The sequence below is a fragment of the Suncus etruscus genome, chromosome 12 (genome assembly GCF_024139225.1).
Source record: "Suncus etruscus isolate mSunEtr1 chromosome 12, mSunEtr1.pri.cur, whole genome shotgun sequence".
Lineage (NCBI taxonomy): Eukaryota > Metazoa > Chordata > Mammalia > Eulipotyphla > Soricidae > Suncus > Suncus etruscus.
The window spans coordinates 13,969,066-13,988,597 of NC_064859.1; the positions used below are offsets into that span (position 1 = coordinate 13,969,066).

At 39.1% G+C, this 19,532-nt stretch overlaps 1 protein-coding gene across 1 annotated transcript in view; it reads right to left on the minus strand.

Moving 5' to 3' along the window:
• Positions 1 to 19,532, minus strand: part of FSHR (follicle stimulating hormone receptor) — a 180,841-nt gene that overhangs the window by 44,567 nt on the left and 116,742 nt on the right. The window contains exons 3-4 of the mRNA XM_049785036.1: positions 3,303 to 3,377; positions 1,690 to 1,764 (exon numbers count right to left, since the gene is read on the minus strand). Coding sequence (XP_049640993.1) covers positions 1,690 to 1,764; positions 3,303 to 3,377 — 150 coding nt within the window. The remainder of the gene's footprint in view (positions 1 to 1,689; positions 1,765 to 3,302; positions 3,378 to 19,532) is intronic.

The window sequence follows — 19,532 nt, forward strand, 5'->3', positions numbered from 1 at the left end:
AACAATGGGTCCTCTCATGGTCCTAATAGTGATCAACATGGTGGAGATGCAAAATAATTTATTACACAGTTGGGGAAGGGGATCATAGGCTACAAACACTTTGGCTTCGAGATTTTTCCTGGCTCTGTGCTCATGGTTACTCCTGGAAGAGCTTACAGGACCATCGAGGTCCTGAAGTTAAATGCAAGCCACATGCAAGTTGAGTGTCTACCCATTGTACTATTTCTCTATAAAATCATATCTGTATATATTACATTATGTTTATCCCAGAATGCTAATTTCTGACAATCATCAAAAAGTTGACTCCTTTATCCAACTTAACTGTGCTTTCTCACTTTTACTGATAATCTCTATTTTGTTCTTCTAGTCTAATAGCCTTTGTTTGCTTTAATTAATTCATTTTGCCTCCCACATATGGTGAAATCATATAATGCTTATTTTCTTCTGACTTATTTCACTCAGTCAGAAGCACACTATGCTTTAGGACTATCCATGTTGTTGCACATAGCAGAATTTCATTATTTCTAACTAAATAGTATTCATTATGTATAATTATCTGTATCACTCATTTGTCATGGACTCAAGTTGTTTTAAACTGTTGTCTATTATAAATAATGCTACGGTGAACATGGGGATTTAGACATCACTTCATATTAATGTTTTTGCATTTGGATAATTACCAAGAAGTGAGGCTACCTAGATTCTATGCCAATTTTTAATATTTTGAGAAATATCTCTATTTTTTTATGATAGACATATGAATTTATATGCCCACCAAGGGCCTTGAATGCTATATTATCTCTCCAGTCTCTATTTCTCCTTTCTTGGAGAAGAAAAAAATCATTGAGGAGTTAAGTTCTTGGGGCCGAAGAGATATTATGGAGGTAAGGTGTTTGCCTTTCATGCAGAAAGACAGTGGTTCGAATCCCGGCATCCCATATGGTCCCCTGTGCCTGCGAGGGGCGATTTCTGAGCATAGAGCCAGGAGTAACCCTTGAGCACTGCCAGGTGTGAGCCAAAAATCAAACAAAAAAAAAAAAAAGAAAAAAAGAGGAGTTAAGTTCTTGCCTTCTTGCCTTGAATAGTAGCAAGTTTGATGTGAAGCTAGAAGTCTAGACTCTAGAGACAAAATTCTTGTTGGAACCTTATCACAGCACCTCAAGAATCTCTCATATCCTCAGTTACTTTGAAAGCCATTGTACAAGAAGGAATAGTTTTGCTGATAAAACAGTCCCAAAAGAGGGAGCTCAAACACCAGACATCTCTTTGCAGATCAACTGGCATGCTCAGTATTAGCCTAGAGTTCTAAAATGCTGCAGTTTGTAAGAAAAAAAAATGCACATGTGGAAAAGAGACTTTTGAGGTCAAGGTCGGGAGCTAAATGTTAGCCAAAACTTTGGTGCATTTAATTAAGACTAAATTATGGTGGCATTCTGTAGACAACCCCATTCATATAAACGATATTAGTTACACTACCTGGGAACATTTGTTGGTCAATGAAAAAAATGGATAAGAGTAGAATTCACTGATTAAATAAAATTAAAATCAATGTGTCCCTATAAAGGCAATTTTACTACACAGCTCCCCACAAAGCCTATTTGTTTACCCTAGAATCAAGTAATGACTTTGTTAGAATAGGAGTAAACAATTTGATCAGAGAGAGGATACCAAGAAAATAGAAATTCTTACAAATATCGGAGGTTTGGAAGGTTCTGGAAGGCCTCAGGGTGGATGTAAAGCAGGTTGTTGGCCTTTTCAATTCTGCTGTAAAAACAGGAAAGGGCAAGCAAGTGATTTCAACAATAAGGAATACTGTAGTCATTTCTAATGAGTATATATCAATAATTCATCATGCATCTTTTAAACAAACATTGAGCTTGAATTTGGTGCTCCTTTTCTATTCACCAAATTGTGAAGTTAAATATTAACTTTGTCTCCTTTAACTATCACCACTAAAGTCCTCTTTGAACTATTCAGATGGACAGATAAACTCTAGCTGAATGAATCTTTTTTACACTGGGCATGGTTCACTCTTAACCCTATGATGATCTTTTCAGATGATGAAAGGGTAGGGTAGAATTAAGAAGGAGAAATTAGGTTTTTTTTTCTGATCTGGAGACAAAATAGAAGGGGATGAAAGAAAAGATAAGAGGGTGGAAAGAAGATGAAATTAAAGGAAATAGGGTAAAGGCAAAAAAGGATGCAAGGACAGAGAAATGGAGATTTGGAGTAAACAGTGGGTATCTTTGGTTTCAGCCATAATCCTGGCAAATAATGCCTGAGAGATGCCTCCATTCTTTTCCTGTCATAGACTGAGAAGCGCATGGAGGGACTAACTTGGGTGCCATCTTGACCTGTGTTACACCCTGAACAATAGCTTGGAGTGGAGCATCTTGACATTTTGGATTTCAACAGGGAAAGGCTGCCCTTTTCTCTTCTTACTGGATCAATGTATATTTGCAGAGTTGCCCTAGGATAATTAGTTCTTCTTTGTTTCCTTTACTTTTATGCTGCTCTAACCTGTAGCTACCCAGATCCAAGGCAATTAATCATTTTAAGCACTGTCAGAGCTCCATTGAGGTGGGCACTTCTCTACACAGATGAGTGATGAAAGAGTTGCTCTGTTAGCTCTGCTGCCCGTTGACCCACACAGACATGTACTGTTTGACTCAGTGCAGAGAGCTGTCTGCCTTTTGGGCTCATTTCTCTGATCTTTCCTGTACCTGTGAACCCTCTCCCCCAGAAGGTCTCTCTTCTCAATGAGGGTCAGGGGAGGCCAAGCAGGGAGAGAAGAAAGGAAGAAGCATGAGGGCAATGAAAAGAAGGAAGGAAGGCATCGCTAGTAGAGGCTTAATGAGAATTAAAAATAATTAGGATGTGAGGCTGAGAATGCTTTTGTATCTTACCAAGGTCAAGGTTAATAAGCTATAGGTTAATATTTAGACTGTGGTTGCTCATATTTAACTGGAACATGTGACTCCTTTACTTGAGCCTTTGATTGTGGAAGAACTTGGAAGAACAAGGTGGAATTACTTGCTCATAGACAAATTTTTGGGTCCTATTATGAAACAACTCTGAGAAGGAGGAAACTACTTGGTTAGATTCTGGGCTGCTGGGCTGGTGCCTAGATGGGTGAGAAGAAATGCATCAATAGGACCTTCTGAGCTGACTCTGATACATTCAAAGCAAAGTTCAGGGGAATCAAGAACAAAGCATACCTCGAGTCTCCCAGGGTTATGAGAAAAAAAGATGAAAACTATGATTAATACTAGTCACAAGAAGACCACTAGATTCTTGCTTACATTTCATGCAATTTAGGAAGATTGGAGAATACATTTGCTTCTATTATTTCCAATACATCATTTTGTGAGATCTCTCTGCAAGGGAAGAAACATATAATTCAAGTCAGTTAAGGTATTATCCATACATGGCGTTAGGAATTGGAATAGAATTTTGTATCTATGGTGCCTCATTAGACCAAAAAGATGTCTAAGAAAGTCTTTCTCTTTGATTCAGTGAGACAAAACTAACATGATAGAAGATGATGCTTAGGCAACAGTGAGAAAACAATCCCTAGGTACACTAACAGTTTTGAAGCCACCCAGTTTAAAATAGAACCTGAGGCCTATGGAGGGATAGAGGCCCAGATTTGGTCACTGCTATTGCAGTGAAAAAGTTGATACAATAAGTGAACAAATGAAAATGACTGTATAACCAATAAACTTTATTAAACTTTAAAATATTTTTTATAAACAGGTGACTTTTTAATCTAGCATCAACTTCAATGTCTTGCTCTAAATCATGAATTAAGGTTTATTTCTTTAATCACCTGGTTTTAGGAAGATGAGAAATTTATTTCAATCTTTTATTTATTATTTGGGGAGCCACACTTGAAAGTGCTCCTGGACTCTACCTCGGGGGTCAGTCTGGTGGTCCCTGGGACTCTTTTATGCACAACATGGTCCCTTTGTTCTATGCCTCTGGCACTCCATGGCTTTTTTAAACAAACAGATTGTAAATTTTCCCCTTCCATGCCATTACTCAAATGGGGCCTGTTATGAAAGGCCTTTGCCATTAATGTTGTCTTGGTTTATAGTTTCCAGAGAAAAATCCTGCGGGGCCCAGCAGTTTTTGCTCTTTCTGTGATTTGAAGGCAGGGAAAAAAGTAGTCCCCTCTGTGGAAGGCCAGAGTTGATGAGGAGAGACGACAGCTTTCTGAGTTAATGCGTGTAAGTGGCTTACTGTTGAAACGCGCTTTTATTAGGCCTCCTGAGGAAGATGCTCATGCAGTTTTAATGTGGCAGCTGAGAGTGTCTGAGGATGTCTCACAGGCTGTGTGCATTCAAATTGGCTGAGGCGGAGTACTGGACTCTCGCCTGGGGTTTAACTGAAGCACTACAAGGACTACGTTTGATCAAGAGCAAGGCCTGAGTGGCAGAACTGGAAGTCTGCCTTGTGGGGTAAAGGGGTGCCAGTCTCCAGGGAGCAGGAAATGTCTGAGGCAAGCCAGGTGTTAGAAGACTTATTTCTTTCAGGCTCCTATGAGTGGGGAGACTTTTTGGTGGGGAGATTGGTTTGGGTCATAAAAGGTTCTCTTGGCTCTTTACATCCCTTATGGGATGTCTGGCATCAAGCCCAGGTTGGTGCATGCAAGACATACCTACTGTCCTATTGCTTGGCCCCTGAAGAGATATTATGTGAAGGACAAACATTTTTGTTCTATGGCAGTAATCAAAGATTCTTACCTCAGGATAAACCCAAGTATGCTAAGTATCCCACATAAGAGTAACTGAGACAGAAAATTCTTAATATTTTTTTTTGCTTTTTTATAAATGTAATTATATATCTCTCAAGATCCAGGAATCTTTTTTCTATGGTCTTTTTCATGCAGTTATAGATCACCCTACAATAATCTCTTAAATTCTAACATTTTATTACCTCTTTATGGAAACTACCATTGTGTCACTTAAGGACCAGGCCATAGATTCCATAAGGGCTTCTATTCACACATCATTCAAGTTTGCCTTTTCTCTGGTGAATTTTTCATGTGTCCAATTTATAATTTTCCAGCTTTATGATTTTAATGAGTGAGGAAGATTAGCTTCTTTGTCAGTAGTGTCTTTGGTGATTCCTTTAGTACATTTAGGTCTTCACAACTTCCATTCTTGACTATGGTATCCACTCAAAGAGTTTGTTGGGTAAACAGATTAAGAACTTGAACATGGAAACAGTCTGATAGACTTTATTTTATACTTAAAGATTTGAATGAAATTATAGAGTTTAGGAAAAAAAGAAATAATCAGTTGCTTAGATGAACTAGTACTATGGTCAAAATCTGCCCCATAAATTTGAACTAGGCTCTGTATATTTTTTGTTCACAGGCTTTGACATTTTAAATTTTCTCAGCTCTCCTGTCTTAAAGTAATGTTCTCTATACATCTGGAGGGACATCAGGGGAGCTAAGTTTTGTTTTCACACTGCTTAGCATGTTGGTTGATGCTAAGTTGAGGGACTCCTTGTCCAAGCTTCCTGTAACTAATATCAGCAACTCCCATGCAAATTATTGATTTCATTTTGTGTGTGTGTGTGTGTGTGGCTTTTTGGGTCACTCCTGTTGGTGCTCAGGGGTTACTCCTGTGCTCAGAAATTGCTCCTGGCAGGTGAGGGGGACCATATAGGATGCTGGGATCCGAACTACAGGATCCATCCTGGATCAACTGCATGTAAGGCAAACACCCTACTATCCATCCAGCCCCTAATTTTATTTTCTAAGTGGAACATGAATTTTTCTTCAAAATGACTTTGCAGAACACAGCCACCTCAGCTAGAGTCCTAAATCAGCCTCTAAGATCAGTAAGAGGGTCCTGAAATAAAATTCAGTTCTCAGTGTACAGGACTAATGTATCTCTTTACTAGCTTTCTCCCACTCTTCTCCATTTTCCTCTCTCCCTTTCTTCCCCCCTTTACTTTTCCTCATCCTTCCTTTCTTCCCTTTCCTCTGTTTTCTTTCCTCATTTCCTCCTCTTCCTCTCTCCTTTCTCTTTCTTCTCTTCCTAGAACATGCTGACCATTAACTTTTAATTTTTCTCCTCTGTTCTGAAAGTGGAAAAAGAACCGGAATGAGGTGGGGAAAAGTGTTAAATCTAGAGAAAGAAAACATTATTGAACATAAATGAGTTGGGTGCAGGAGCAAAGGAAAGTTTTTATAAAATATATTATTATAATTTCTATATTCTATTAAATAATACATTTTATAAAATAAAAATTTATTTGAATATACAAAATAAAGCATGGTGTCAAGAACTTAATTACTAAGAGCATCAAAGTGTTAGAGTGATAGTACAAAGGTTTAAGGCACTTGCCTAGCCTGTAGCTGTGACTTGGACCCTTGTTTGAAATCTGGCACTGTGAGGAGTGGCCTCAATCACTGTTTAGCATGTTCCACCCCCAGGTCCCCAAATGCTAAAAGGATTATAGCTTCCCAACAAAATTTCAGGGCCCCACTAACATTTCCTAGCAGGTCCATTCACTTTTTACAGTACTGTATATCAGCCTATTAATTCCCCTCATTTTATGAGAGTTCCCTTAGATTACTTTTTTTTTTTGGTCAAAATAACCTATAATTATTGTGTAAAACCAGCCAAGAATACTTCTAAATTGTTTCAGAAGGTATTTCTTTCTTCTTTTTTGTTTACTTTTTGTTTTGGTTTTGGGTTGTACCTGATGATGCTCAGGGGTTACTTCTGGCAGGCTGGGGGGGGGGCGGGGCGAACCATATGGGATTCTGGGAATCAAACCCAGGTTTGTCATGTGCAAGACAAATGCCCTCCCTACTGTGCTATCACTCCACCCAGGTATATTCAATTTTATGACATCAATTGCAAAGATAAGAGAGGTATGTGAAGGAGGAGTGACTTTCTCAAGATGAATGTTGGGGATGATGGACTACGCTCAGTGATGGAAAGTCAAGTATACTTGACTGGGGCTGGGTGGCTAAATCAGGAACCTGATCCCTGGAGATGGGGATGTTAAAAAGTGACTGAGCATTTATAATTCAGTCAGGTCCTGCATCTAATTTTCATCTACCATTGAGTGATATTCATCATTTGAACAATTACTACTTTATTACAACAATTAATACTTTATTATCATTCAGAGGTTTGGGTTTGTAGAGTAAGTCAAGACTGAAAAACTATGACCAAAGTTTATATGGGAGTCACACAGTAATGTTCAGCCTACCACCTGGGCTTGGTAGTGTTACCCCTCACTAAGCTAAATGCTTATCTCAGGCCAGCCCACATCTGAGAGGGCTCTATAGAAGATAACAAAGGAGTTGCTTGAGGGGTGTAAGGGAGATTGAGCAAGAGATTTAGTGCTAGAAGCCTTAGGAGGAAAAGGCAGGTTGGAGAGAGGAGAGATGGTTGGGTGCAGAGACTGTTTAGTTTAAAAGCCACACACGGTGGCTAGGGCCTAATAATAAAGCTTCGTGTCTTCTGAAATCTGACTGCTGTGGATCATCTCCTCGTTGTTATCCTGAACCCACAGACCCATCAAGCCAAAGAAGCTGCAGGTGCCTGGCCTGGCTGAGAAAGGCCTCACTATTCATCCACCATCATCCAACACCATCCCGGACTATTATTAATTAAATTAATTCTATGTGGTAGTTCAATGTTTAGCTCTGGTGGTACTTGGGTCACTAGGGGCACCCAGGAGGTGTTGGAGCAACATAACATGAGCAAGGTGCCAAACTGAAGGCCTTGCATAAGCTGGGCATGGCCTATAGTTAATTTATTGCATATAAATGAGCTAAAGACTAAAACTGGGAACCCAGCAGTCACATAAACATCTTTAATTTCTTATTTTTTATTTAAGAATTATTCTTCACTCATGCCTACCCCATCCTTTCCTTTGTTTTCTCTAGAAAGAGTTTTCTTTTTCTCTACTATATTACTCACTAATTGGGCACATTAGGGGACTCAACTACATGGATCTATTTTTTAATATTTATTGAATCAAATTCTTTTATATTTTTTAGTAACCTCAGATTAAATGTAGTTGATTATTTTTCTTTCTTAACCCGTGAACCTGAAATTGTCCATCTCCTCTCCACACTCACATGTTACATGGGGGTTGTATTTGGGTTTGTCTTCATGGGGCAAAATGGTCCTGGATAAGAGCAGAGTTGTCTTTGATCTTTTTCTTCTTTCTGCCTGCCACATGTTTGTTGAATAAATGAATGATTTTTGAAAGATTCTAAAAAGATTTTCCACCTTGGCTTGTGAACAATAAAGTGTGTTCGTGAAAACTTGCAACAAACAGTATTTGCAAATCAAATTGTGCAGTAGCACACAAAGGAAACTTTTTGATTATTAAAACCCTGGAATATATCTTGAAATAAGAGAGAAGAGGGGCTGGGAAGGTGGCGCTAGAGGTAAAGTGTCTGCCTTGCAAGCGCTAGTGTAGGATGGACCACGGTTCGATCCCCCGGCGTCCCACATGGTTCCCCCAAGCCAGGGGCGATTTCTGAGCACATAGTCAGGAGTAACCCCTGAGCGTCAAACGGGTGTGGCCCAAAAACCAAAAAAAAAAAAAAAAAAAAAAAAAAAGAAATAAGAGAGAAGAACTAATTCAATAAATGCTCAATATATTTGATGAAGTAACCTTAATGTCTGGGACTTTAGGTTTGGTGCCATGATCTTAAAACAAATAAACAGGACCCTGAGTTTCATTAGTCATCACTAACTTTCTTAAGAAATGTCAACTCAGTAAGTCAAGTTTCTAGGCTACATATGACTTACTAGAGAAAAAGAAATGGTTGTTGGTATGTTGCATTTAACTATATAAGTATATAAATATGGCATACTTGTATATGCTATTCTTACCTATATAATTATATGCACATATCTATTAGGGTGCTCTAGATCTCTTACATGAACCTATTCCTCTAGAAATTCTCCTAGAAATGTGCTATATGATTTACATAAATTTGAGATAGGTTTAGAACAAGAAAAAATAAGTCAAAATTCTCCATACAAATAGATTCCAAAGACCTTAAAACGTATCTACCCTCATTGAGATCTCTGTGAGGTCAGATTGAGAGACTCTGGGAGAGTTTGAATCCTGCCTCCATTGTTACTAGCTGTATAGCTGTGGAATTTAGAGAGGATCTCTGAGCCTTAGTAGCCTTCTCTGTGGTTTTTTGTTTGTTCTTTTTTTTTTATTTTTTGTTGTTGCTTTGTTGTTGTTTTTTTTGTTTGTTTTGCTACCTTTTTATTCTTTTTTCTTTTCTTCTTCTAAATTGAAATTTATAACACCTAGACAGACTCCTCCCAGTTTTTTTCTTTTTCTTTTTATCTCCAACAGAATCATATAATTTGAATCATCTTATTCAGTCTCATAAATTGAGAGGGAAATATGAATGGTACCAGGATCAGACAGTTGTATGAATATTTAGGGAAATAAAAAATGATCAGACTTGAACACCAAACCAAACATCAATGACAACAGAATCGATACCCAATCTACAACAAGCTCCACTAATGGGGACCAGTGACACTAGCATTCTGGGGGGGGGGGGTAAGGGAGGGAGATATGGGATGCACGCCAGGAACAGGGGTGAAGGGAGGACAACACTGATGGAGGGAATGCCCCTCATTTATTGTCTTTATGTACCTTAAATATTACTTTGAAAGATTTGTAATTCACTTTGGCCACAATAAAAATAAAAAAATAGGTATAATAGACACCTCACAAGGTTGTCAAATATATTAAGTGCTTGCTTGTCACATGTAAACTCAAATATCACCCAATCTTTCTGCGTTTATCCTTCATCTCTTGGAGTTTTGCGCTGAATGTCTCTGCAGCTATTTCTGCATCCTTGTGTCTATTGATAGAGTTAATTATGAAATGCCTCTGCATTCTTGAATATATGTCCTTTTCCTCCACTGTGCTGGGGGAAACAATGAAAGCAAGGATCATGGGGTGGCTGCCCTTATCTCATCTATAAATTATTTTTAATTCTTAAATCAGGCTACGACATTATCTCAAGTTCTATTCTTTGTCTTAGTCGAAATAAAACTAACTGCCTGGTCCATGAGCCAATAAAGAATATTAGGAAGAGCTTATGAGTGCTCCAATACAGTTGTCTCCACCACAGGCATCATCAACTACAAGTGTGGGTTTTCTGGGAGGAGTTATAAAGTCAAGGTAAAAGCATTGCTGAGGTGCTCTTGGTCCCTCTGCAGAGGACAGCTAGTAGATCCTTTCCTGTCCTTTCCTGATGTGGCTCAAATCTGCTTCCTTTTTCTTGGGTTAGATGAATCTTTCTAATAGTATTTTCTGAATGGCTCCCACATGAGATGGATAAAATCATCCTCAAATAACTGGTTTCAAACATCTATATTCAAGTCACTTCTAAACATGTCCTTTTTCTGTTTAATCTAAATCATGTTAGTCATCTACATTTGGGTATAATTTATCTCCTTCCCTCAGCCGATGAGGAAAAGAGTAAATAGCATTACATACCAGCTATATTTATTACGCAGCTATTATATGTCAAATGTTCTGAAACTTTACACTTATTAAATTACTTCATCCTCACAACTGCTCTCTGAAGAGAGTGCTATCCTTAGGCCCTTTACTGAAGAGCGAACAAGCAGAATTCTGTGGTTAAGTCATTTTCCCTATGACATAGAGGCAATAGGTGAAATGAATGAATTCCAGTTCAAGGGTCCACAAAGAGTGTTAGGAATCATGCCTGCCATATATCTAGTATTTCTGACAACCATTCCTACTTCACAAAGTCCCATTGTTATTGTTTTAATTTTGAATAAGGTGGAAATGGTTTGGGGAGCAATAGGCCTATAAAACAACCAAATAGCATTTGTTTTCAGTGTTACAGCGTGCTTGAAGCCTGGCAAGGCTATACTTAAGTCAATGGACATAAATCAGAGACTCAAGCAGTGACTTTTTTGATTATGATTATGTTAGCACATTGTCTGTGCAAATATAGAGCCTGTAAAATATAAAATGGTATTCCCCTGCCTTCCCAGAATCACCAGTTTACTGGATAAATGGAATGTGCCTGAAAAGTTGGGAATTCAAAGTCAATGAAAGTGAAAAAAAGAAAAGAAAAGAAAAAAGGGTGATAGTGCCAGTTTCTCAAAGGCAAATAAGGTGAACATTTTGGGATTAAACACATTTTATGATCTTTCTTCTTGCATTATGTGTTCCCTGTCATACCTCTCTTCTACTCCACATTCTTCTTTTTTTTTTTTTTTTTTGGTTTTTGGGCCACACCCGGCGGTGCTCAGGGGTTACTCCTGGCTGTCTGCTCAGAAAGAGCTCCTGGCAGGCACGGGGGACCATATGGGACACCAGGATTCGAACCAACCACCTTTGGTCCTGGATTGGCTGCTTGCAAGGCAAACGACGCTGTGCTATCTCTCCGGGCCCCTACTCCACATTCTTAAGATCTGTCTTAGTAGCCCCCAATTTTAGGGGGAAACTGTGTGTCATTTGGTTGAATTTCTTTTCCATCCTGAAGCTTTAAGTCTGGAACTGTCCAAACCATCATCTACTCTGTGTACTGTGAATTGTGTGCAATAGGTCTAATACTTTCCTCCTTCATTCTACTCCCCATTTCAGTCACAATCCTCAAAAGTTCCATCTAGCACTCCTATGGGTTATTGAACCCATCCTAGTTTTATAAGCCATTCAATGGCTCTTTAATATTTCACTTTTTTGCGTGCAAATATCTATTTTTCACAATTTATTATTATTATTAATTATTATTACTATTATTAGTAGTAGTAGTAGTAGTAGTAGTAAGAGGAGTATGACTTCTTGCACTTTCTGCTAGACCAACAGTTATTAACAATCCTGCAATGGTTGTTTGATAGGGATCATGAATCATCTTTTTTTCATTTTCAAGGTGCCCCATTGATTTACTTAAATATTTGTATTCTACTTAGAGTTTTATATATAATATGCAAAAACTATGGAATAAGTAAGTGGAGAAAAATTAGAAAAAAGGAGGATGATTTAAGAATTCATTTATAGCAGGTAGGGTACATCCATTACATGTGGTTGACCCAGGTTCAATTCCTGGGTCAAATGAATCAAGCTCCATATGAATCAAGTCCACCAAGCATGATTTCTACACTCAAAGCCAGAAGTAATCCCTAAGCAATTCCAGGCATGCTCCCCTCCAAAAATTCAGAACATTTATTTTTGGGATAAATAGCTAAAATGGATAGTCACATGATCTGCATGCAGAAGACCTCTGTGTGAGATTTGATACTTGTTTGATACCCCACAGATACTACATCTGTGGCACTTCAGAGGGTAGCCCCTTAGAATCATTGGCTGTGCCTCCCCACCCCCACCCTGGCTCCCCAAAAATGAATAAAGGAATTCATTTCCCTTTAGAGAAATAGAAGTAGAAGTATAGCTAGTATTGATGCCTAAATAACTTAAGTAGAATTTTTCTCTTGGGAAAGTAAATAGGATTTTAATTAGATAATGAAAGTAAATGAGTCAGAGAAGCAGAATGTAAAAAGCAAGAGATTACATGGAGAGAGAATGAAATGGAAGTTACAAGTTCTAATGGGTTAGACAATGCTTTTATTTTGAATATGTCTGTCAGAAATAGTTTAAACACTAGTTCCTTGAGTTTAAGTGATCGAAAGCAAAAAGTCGGGATTTACTTGGGTAAGATATATTGAGGAGATGGGGAAGGGACATTGAGCCATTAGGTCCTAAGTACCTGCCAGCTATATAGACTCAGTGGAAGGGAAGAGAGAAGGTTGGAGGGGATCTAACTCACCAGAAATAGTAAATTTATTTTGTGTAACTCAAGGCAGCAGAAATAATGGCAATAATTAACCTTTATTAGGCATTTGCTGGTTAGCAGACCTGTGCTGAATGCTGTGCAAGGGTAATCTCACTAGTGATTTCATCTAATCAGGAACCAAAGAATATGCATTTTTCATGTGAGTTGCAGCATGAATCCGGATTCCAGACAGATGTAGATCCAACATCTAGCATTAATGTACAGTTATGTGGTTTTAGACAAGGCAATTCGATTCCATGAGATTTAATTGCATGGGGACAGTTAGATTGATCTTTTAGGGGTTTTCTGTGAATTATGGAGATCATATATCATGGAAGACATTCTTTGCTATCCACCTGGGTCTATTTATCCCTCTACTTTTATTTCTGGGCACATAGCTACACTCCATTTTCTCATAAATCTTACTGTTAGGGAAAGCATTCTGGGAAAAAGGTTCTCTGGTAGAATGTGAGCAGTAGTGAGTGCCACTTTCTGCTGACTGACTTTCCTTCTCCTGGCTTCCTTCTGAGCCCTCTATGGTTAGAAGTAGCTTGGAAGCTATTATTGGCCATGGCAAAGCTGCCAGTACCATTGAATTCTATATAAAGTGCCATTGATTACTACATGAAAAGTCCCTGCCATTACAAGACTCATTATTGTCCTCTCATTCTAATACTTATGGTAGGAAGTGGCATTCTGCATGGTATCTGATATTTGCCTCACACATGTTTGTCCAGAAAGAAAACTAGAATATATTCCTCTACCATATGGTAAAACAATGTAAACTATATATTGAGTAAATGTTTGGTGAAACAATTTCAGGTCATGCTGTAGTGTCAATATAACAAATTCACAATAAATAGGTAATAAAAATCTGGAATAACCTGAGCACCCTAGGCTGTGGCCCCAAACAAAACAAAAAACAGAAAAAATAACCCAAAATATTGGGGCCAGAGTGATAGCACAGTGGATAAAGTGTTTGCCTTGCACATGTGCCTTGCACATGGCCAACCCAGATTTGACCCCTGGCATCCCATATGACCCCCTGAACATGCCAGGAGTAATTTCTGAGTGCAGAGCCAGGAGTAACACTGAGTGCTACCAGATTCTCCCACTCCCGCAGGAAAAGAAATGTCAACACCCAACATCCCAGCAAGATGAAAAAGGTAAGCTGAGCGGAGGTCTCTTGGGTATGAAACATTCTCCTCACTAGAACTCGCTATGGTCTAGTTTCTCTGTGAGGTGTTGCTAAGCCTTCTTATCCCATAGAATAATTTATTCTCAATCTTTCACTATTGGCCAGGCTAGTAGAGATCCTATGAATAATGTATGCCATGCACAGAACAAAAACCCAGTGTTACAGACAGGTCAAGATGCTGGCTCTGATTTTTATTACTTTCTTGGTGTCAGTAGCCCTAGGTTCTAGTTCTGACTTGGCCATTAATTCACAGTTCCCCTTGGGTCAAATCAGTTACCGTTTCTGGGCATTAGTTCTAGAAATCCACAGAGACCTTAGCTATCAGGCAGCTCTGTTGATCTGGACAATCTCCCAGGTTCCTTCTACCTCTGGAGTGCTGAGATTTAACTAAACCTGAGATGCTGTTATTAAAAGGGAGTAAGGGCTGGAGCATTAGTACAGTGGGGAGGGTGTTTGCTGACCTGGATTTGATTCCCAGCATCCCATATGGTCTCTTGAGCTGTCGAGGAACCAGTTCCTTAGAAAAGAGCCCAGAATCGTTCTGAGCATCACAAACAAAACAAAGGAGAAATAAAAGGCAGTCAGTGTGTCCTTGACCTCCGCTGTGGCAGGTTCCATTTTTAAGAACTAGGGCAAAGGGCAAGGGCTTGAAGAAGACACTTCCATGTTTTTCAGACCAGCTCACTAGACAGATTTCCATGGGAGCAGTTGGGCCATTGTTCTGGAGGGTTCTTTCTGGTCAGGGTGAGAAACTCCCCTGGAGATAATTTTGCTTTCATTGTCTGCTTTGAAAGGGCTTCCTTGAGCTCCCTGAAGCCAAGGTTAATTTCCTCCTTCTCGTATATGTAAATATGTAATGTGTGCGTGTCTGTGAGTAGTGGATTTTCCTTTCTTTTGCAACTGCCACCCAAGCTTGTTGAATCACTTTCTCCTTTGTCTCTTTGATTATAGGCCATACCTGAAGCCTGCTCGTTGGCTTCCCCCCTTCTTCCGGTCTCTGTTTTCACTTCGTAATTCATATTTATTTGATCTCTGATGCTTCTCCTTTTTCTCTCTTATTAACTTTGCTTTTTGGCACCCAAGTGCCTCCTGTAGTGCCAGCAGTAAAGGGGCACTAAGGAGCTCATGTTTGTGGCCACTACTTTTTTGGTGGGGAGGAGGATGTAACACCTGGCAGCGCTCAGGGGTTACTCCTGCCTTTCTGCTCAGAAATCGCTCCTGGCAAGCTCGGGGGACCATACGGGATGCAGGGGTTCGAACCACTGTCCTCTAAATGCAAGGCAAATGCCCTGCCTCCACCCTATCTTTCCGGCCCCTCGGCCACTTCTTAATTTGGCTCTTATTGACTGGCTTCTGTTTCTTTCTGGAAGGCTGGACCCTTGAAAGAAGCCCTTGCACGTAAAGCAGATATCTGTTCTGTCCTGTACCACATTTGGGGTTTCTTAGAATGCAGAAATTGCAGGGCCTGTTTTCATTCCCTCAATATTGAATGACTTTTCTTTCTGTTTCTGAGCAGTAAATTTCTTCGTCCCAATATTTAGTCCTCACCAAAGTCAACAAGCCAATTCAATTGTCCTCTTTTCAGACATGAGAGGCTGAGGATTGGAACGAAGTGTAGTTCAGGACCTACTACAAGGGCCAGAGTGATACCTGAGCACAGAGCCAGGAATAAGTACTGAGTGTTGCTGAACCCCCCCCCCCCCCAAAAAAAAATCTACTGTAGTTCTTCTTTACTTTCATGCTGGTTATTAAATTGTACGTGTACACACACACACACACACACAACGAAGTAATATCTATGGCCAGGGAAGAAAGGATTTCAAGTGCTTTTTTTTCCCAGAAAAAAAAATGCTTGGGGCCAGAGAGATAGCATAGAAGTAAGGCGTTTGCCTTGCATGCAGAAGGTCGGTGGTTCAAATTCCAGCATCCCATATGGTCCCCGCACCTGCCAGGAGTGACTTCTGAGTGTTGAACCAGGAGTGACCCCTGAGCGCTGCTGGGTGTGACCCAAAAAAAAAAAGCCACCAAAAAATGCTGGTTTTTTAGCATATAGTAAGGAGAGTGACATCTCTTCATTGGCTTCAAGACATTGGCTTCAATTGGTCACAGTCACTAAGGATGCTGGGTTACAAGCTGCCTCTTCACACCATTGATGTGCTTGACATGTTTATTAGAACATGAGCTAGAGAGTTGTCAACCAAATACTAGTGGAATAGTTGTATTCAGTTCCAGTTGTTGGTGAAAGAAGAGAACCTAGATCTTTACTTATGTTAGTATCCTTTCAAGAGGGTCCCTTTGTGAGAGTTCAGTGTGTAGTACACATTTGTCCTTAAATAACTTCAAATCATAAAGATCTTCTTCAAAAGACTTAGTTTTTGAAAAGCTTTTATTGTGTTTTGTTTTGTAATGACTCCTGGAAGGAGAAGGAAGGAAGATACTTTGGTCATCATCTTTAAGATTTCTTGTGATAAATGCCTCTTGTCCTTTGTCATCAAACATGAAGTAAAAAGGGCTGAAGTTGTTGTCATTATATGGGTGAATGACCAAGGAACTGGTGTAGATTAGGAAGGTCTGTCTAGTGATGAGATGAGGCATTCCCAAGAATCCTGTATATCCAGCAGACAATTTGTTTTAATTTTCCTTATCTAAAAATGATTCTGACAGTGCCAGGGCAGAATCCAGACCTTAAAGATGAAAGCAAAAGGCTATACTGTGATGTGATGCCCTATTTGTAAATCAGATAATTCATGACTATGAGCTGATTGGACAACTCAGGCTTGATGGTCTTGGTGTCCTTTGCTTTATTAAAAAGACTTACTATGCCCCATACCTGAGCAGCTGTAAAATGATCTTCAAGGAAAACTCATTTCCCGACATTAGGACATTTGCTCTTCTTAACTTGCCCACACATACTCATTGTTTTGGCATATTTAGTCATCAATGGAGTAATACTCAAAGTCTCTGTGCTTCTGTCTACAGATATCAGAGTGCTACTAAGTGTTCCATTCTCCTACATTTTATTATCATACTCAGCAGACTTTCAATTTGGAGGAGAACAGAAAAAGTCACACCTTGGTCTTTTGGGCATCAGATTTCAGATTTCAAATTCCTTTGCACACCTCTTCTTTAAGGCATGTTCAAAAGAACACATTTTCTTTTTGCCTTGGTGGAGTTTTTAATACAAGAGAAAATTGTGTTATCTTCTCCCAAGGGGCTGGTTCTGAGTACTTCTGGTTTAACAAGTGACTGTTGCTTGAAGTGTTTATAAAAGATGCAAAGCTATCACTCATTATCAGTGAAAAATGATGATGTGCAGAATGCTATGCAACAAGTTAAAGAGAGGCAGCAGTATGGTCCATATGGAGGGTCTTTGGAACACTTAATCCTGCATACTGAAGATACAGAGCTTCTACTTAACTACCTAATTTTCACACACAAACAGCCATCATTTTGCCTTTTATGACATTTTGTGCCCCACCCCCATCCCATAGCATGCAAGTGTTTGAAGGAGTAGAAAAGCAAATTCTGACCAAATGTGCCTTTGATAGATATTCTGGAATCAATTTATAACATCAAATCCTGATTTAGATTTTAGAATTCATTTGAATATATTAGTTTTGTAATTTGGATCTCTAATTATGTTTTCCTCTGTCACCAACCACAAGCAATTTACCCCTTTGTAGGATCATTGTGTCTTTAAATGTAAGACAAGACACCGAAATTACCATAGCAACTTGCTATCCAATGAGGCTGCAATTGCTTACAATCAATATGATTAGACAAGGTCAGTGACTGAGTAAACCCCATAGTATTTAAAGAGAGCTGAGAGGCAAAGGGACAAAGAAGAAGCCAGTGGAAAATTTCTCCCTAGAGTTGAACATGGTGCCTTTGTTACTTGCCACTTACAACCTACACATAAGTCTTTACCAAAGCCACAGTTTATAACCTAACAAAAACAGGGGAATAAAAACTGCAAAGCATTGGGTTAAGGTTTGTTTTGTTTCTAGTCCCCAAAGACTTTTAAAAGGGACTGAAAATCAGCCAGTTGAACTACAGAGGAACTGAAGTGGGCAGTGGAGAGACAAATATCATGGAGCTGCTTTGGTGCAAATAGGAGCGAAGTGGAAGGGCTGGAACTAGGTTTTCCTGGTTGAGTGGTTTGAGACTCTGTGGGAACCTAATTGGCTTTGCAACCCCATAGCATCTGGGTGCCATTTAGTGCATTTCTTGAAAAGCTTATTTATACCAGGATCATGGTCTGATAAATGATTAACTCAAACGAAGGAGAGGGAACAAAGCTTGACTTGTGAATATTGGACACATGGGAGCACTTTTAGAGCCTTTGGGGATGTTTTGGGGCTCCTTTAGTCACTTCTGTGACTTGCCATGATTTTAGAGCAGCTGTTGAAGAATGAGCTTTATGGAATCCAAGTGAAAATATAAAGAAAAGGCATTTGCATGGTACATGGGTGCTCCAGGTTTGATCCCCAGCATCCTATGTGGTCCTCTGAGCCCCTTCAAGAGTAATTCCCTAGTATATCTTAGTATGGGTCCAAAACAAATCCCAAATTTTTTTAATGAGCTTTATATCTTCACCCATTAGAGGACATTAGAAATAAGGTGATTATTCCCTTTGCTGAATTATAGGTGACTTACAGACACAATGCTACATCCTGGAAAGTAATCACAGAGCATGAATAGATCCATTTGATCCCAAGATAATAAAACTAACAGGCCTGCCTTTCCATCATGATGGAATGTCCTCTGATCAGTTCTTTCCAGACTCAGCCTTAATGGAGGTGGGCATAGAGCAATGGCAGAAAGAAAAACGATCCTCTTTTCTCTTGTCAGCTTTTGTAAATTATAAACAAAATTTCCTCTCCTTATGTAAATATTAATGTTCTTTCTACCTCACATAGGACTTCATTTCTCTGCTCCCTGCAGGTATTCCCCCCCCCCCCCCCCACACACACACATTGGTATGTCAACCTTTCTTTGTATCTTAGTCATGGGTGGGTGTTGGTTTCTAGAATGCTCTTAACTTTTTAATACTTTAATAGGAATTGTTCCTCTATAACATTTTTAGGATATTTGTAAATAAAAAGGTAGATTACCAAAATACGTATGTGATATAATCTCATACAATTTTTTAAATGCCAGAGAAAAATTATGGGATGTTACTAGGGGATATTTATTGTGGAATTGAGCCAACTCATTCCTTATGACTTTTGATATGTTTGATGTTTTCTATATCAAGTAAGTCTCACTTTTATCACAATAAAGATAAGATTATTTTATAGTTATCAAACAAACACCACCCATTCCCATTAAGGACAGGGTATTTCAGTCTTCACAGCTTAGGTGAGCCCCTATGTTGCAAAAAGAAGGCAGGAGAATCTGGTTAAGCAGAAGACTAAAGAATTGCTTTATAAGCAAAGTTGTTGTCTACTTTTCTTGTTAAATATGGTTGGATATTTCTTTTTTCAAAAAGTGTTGCAGAAG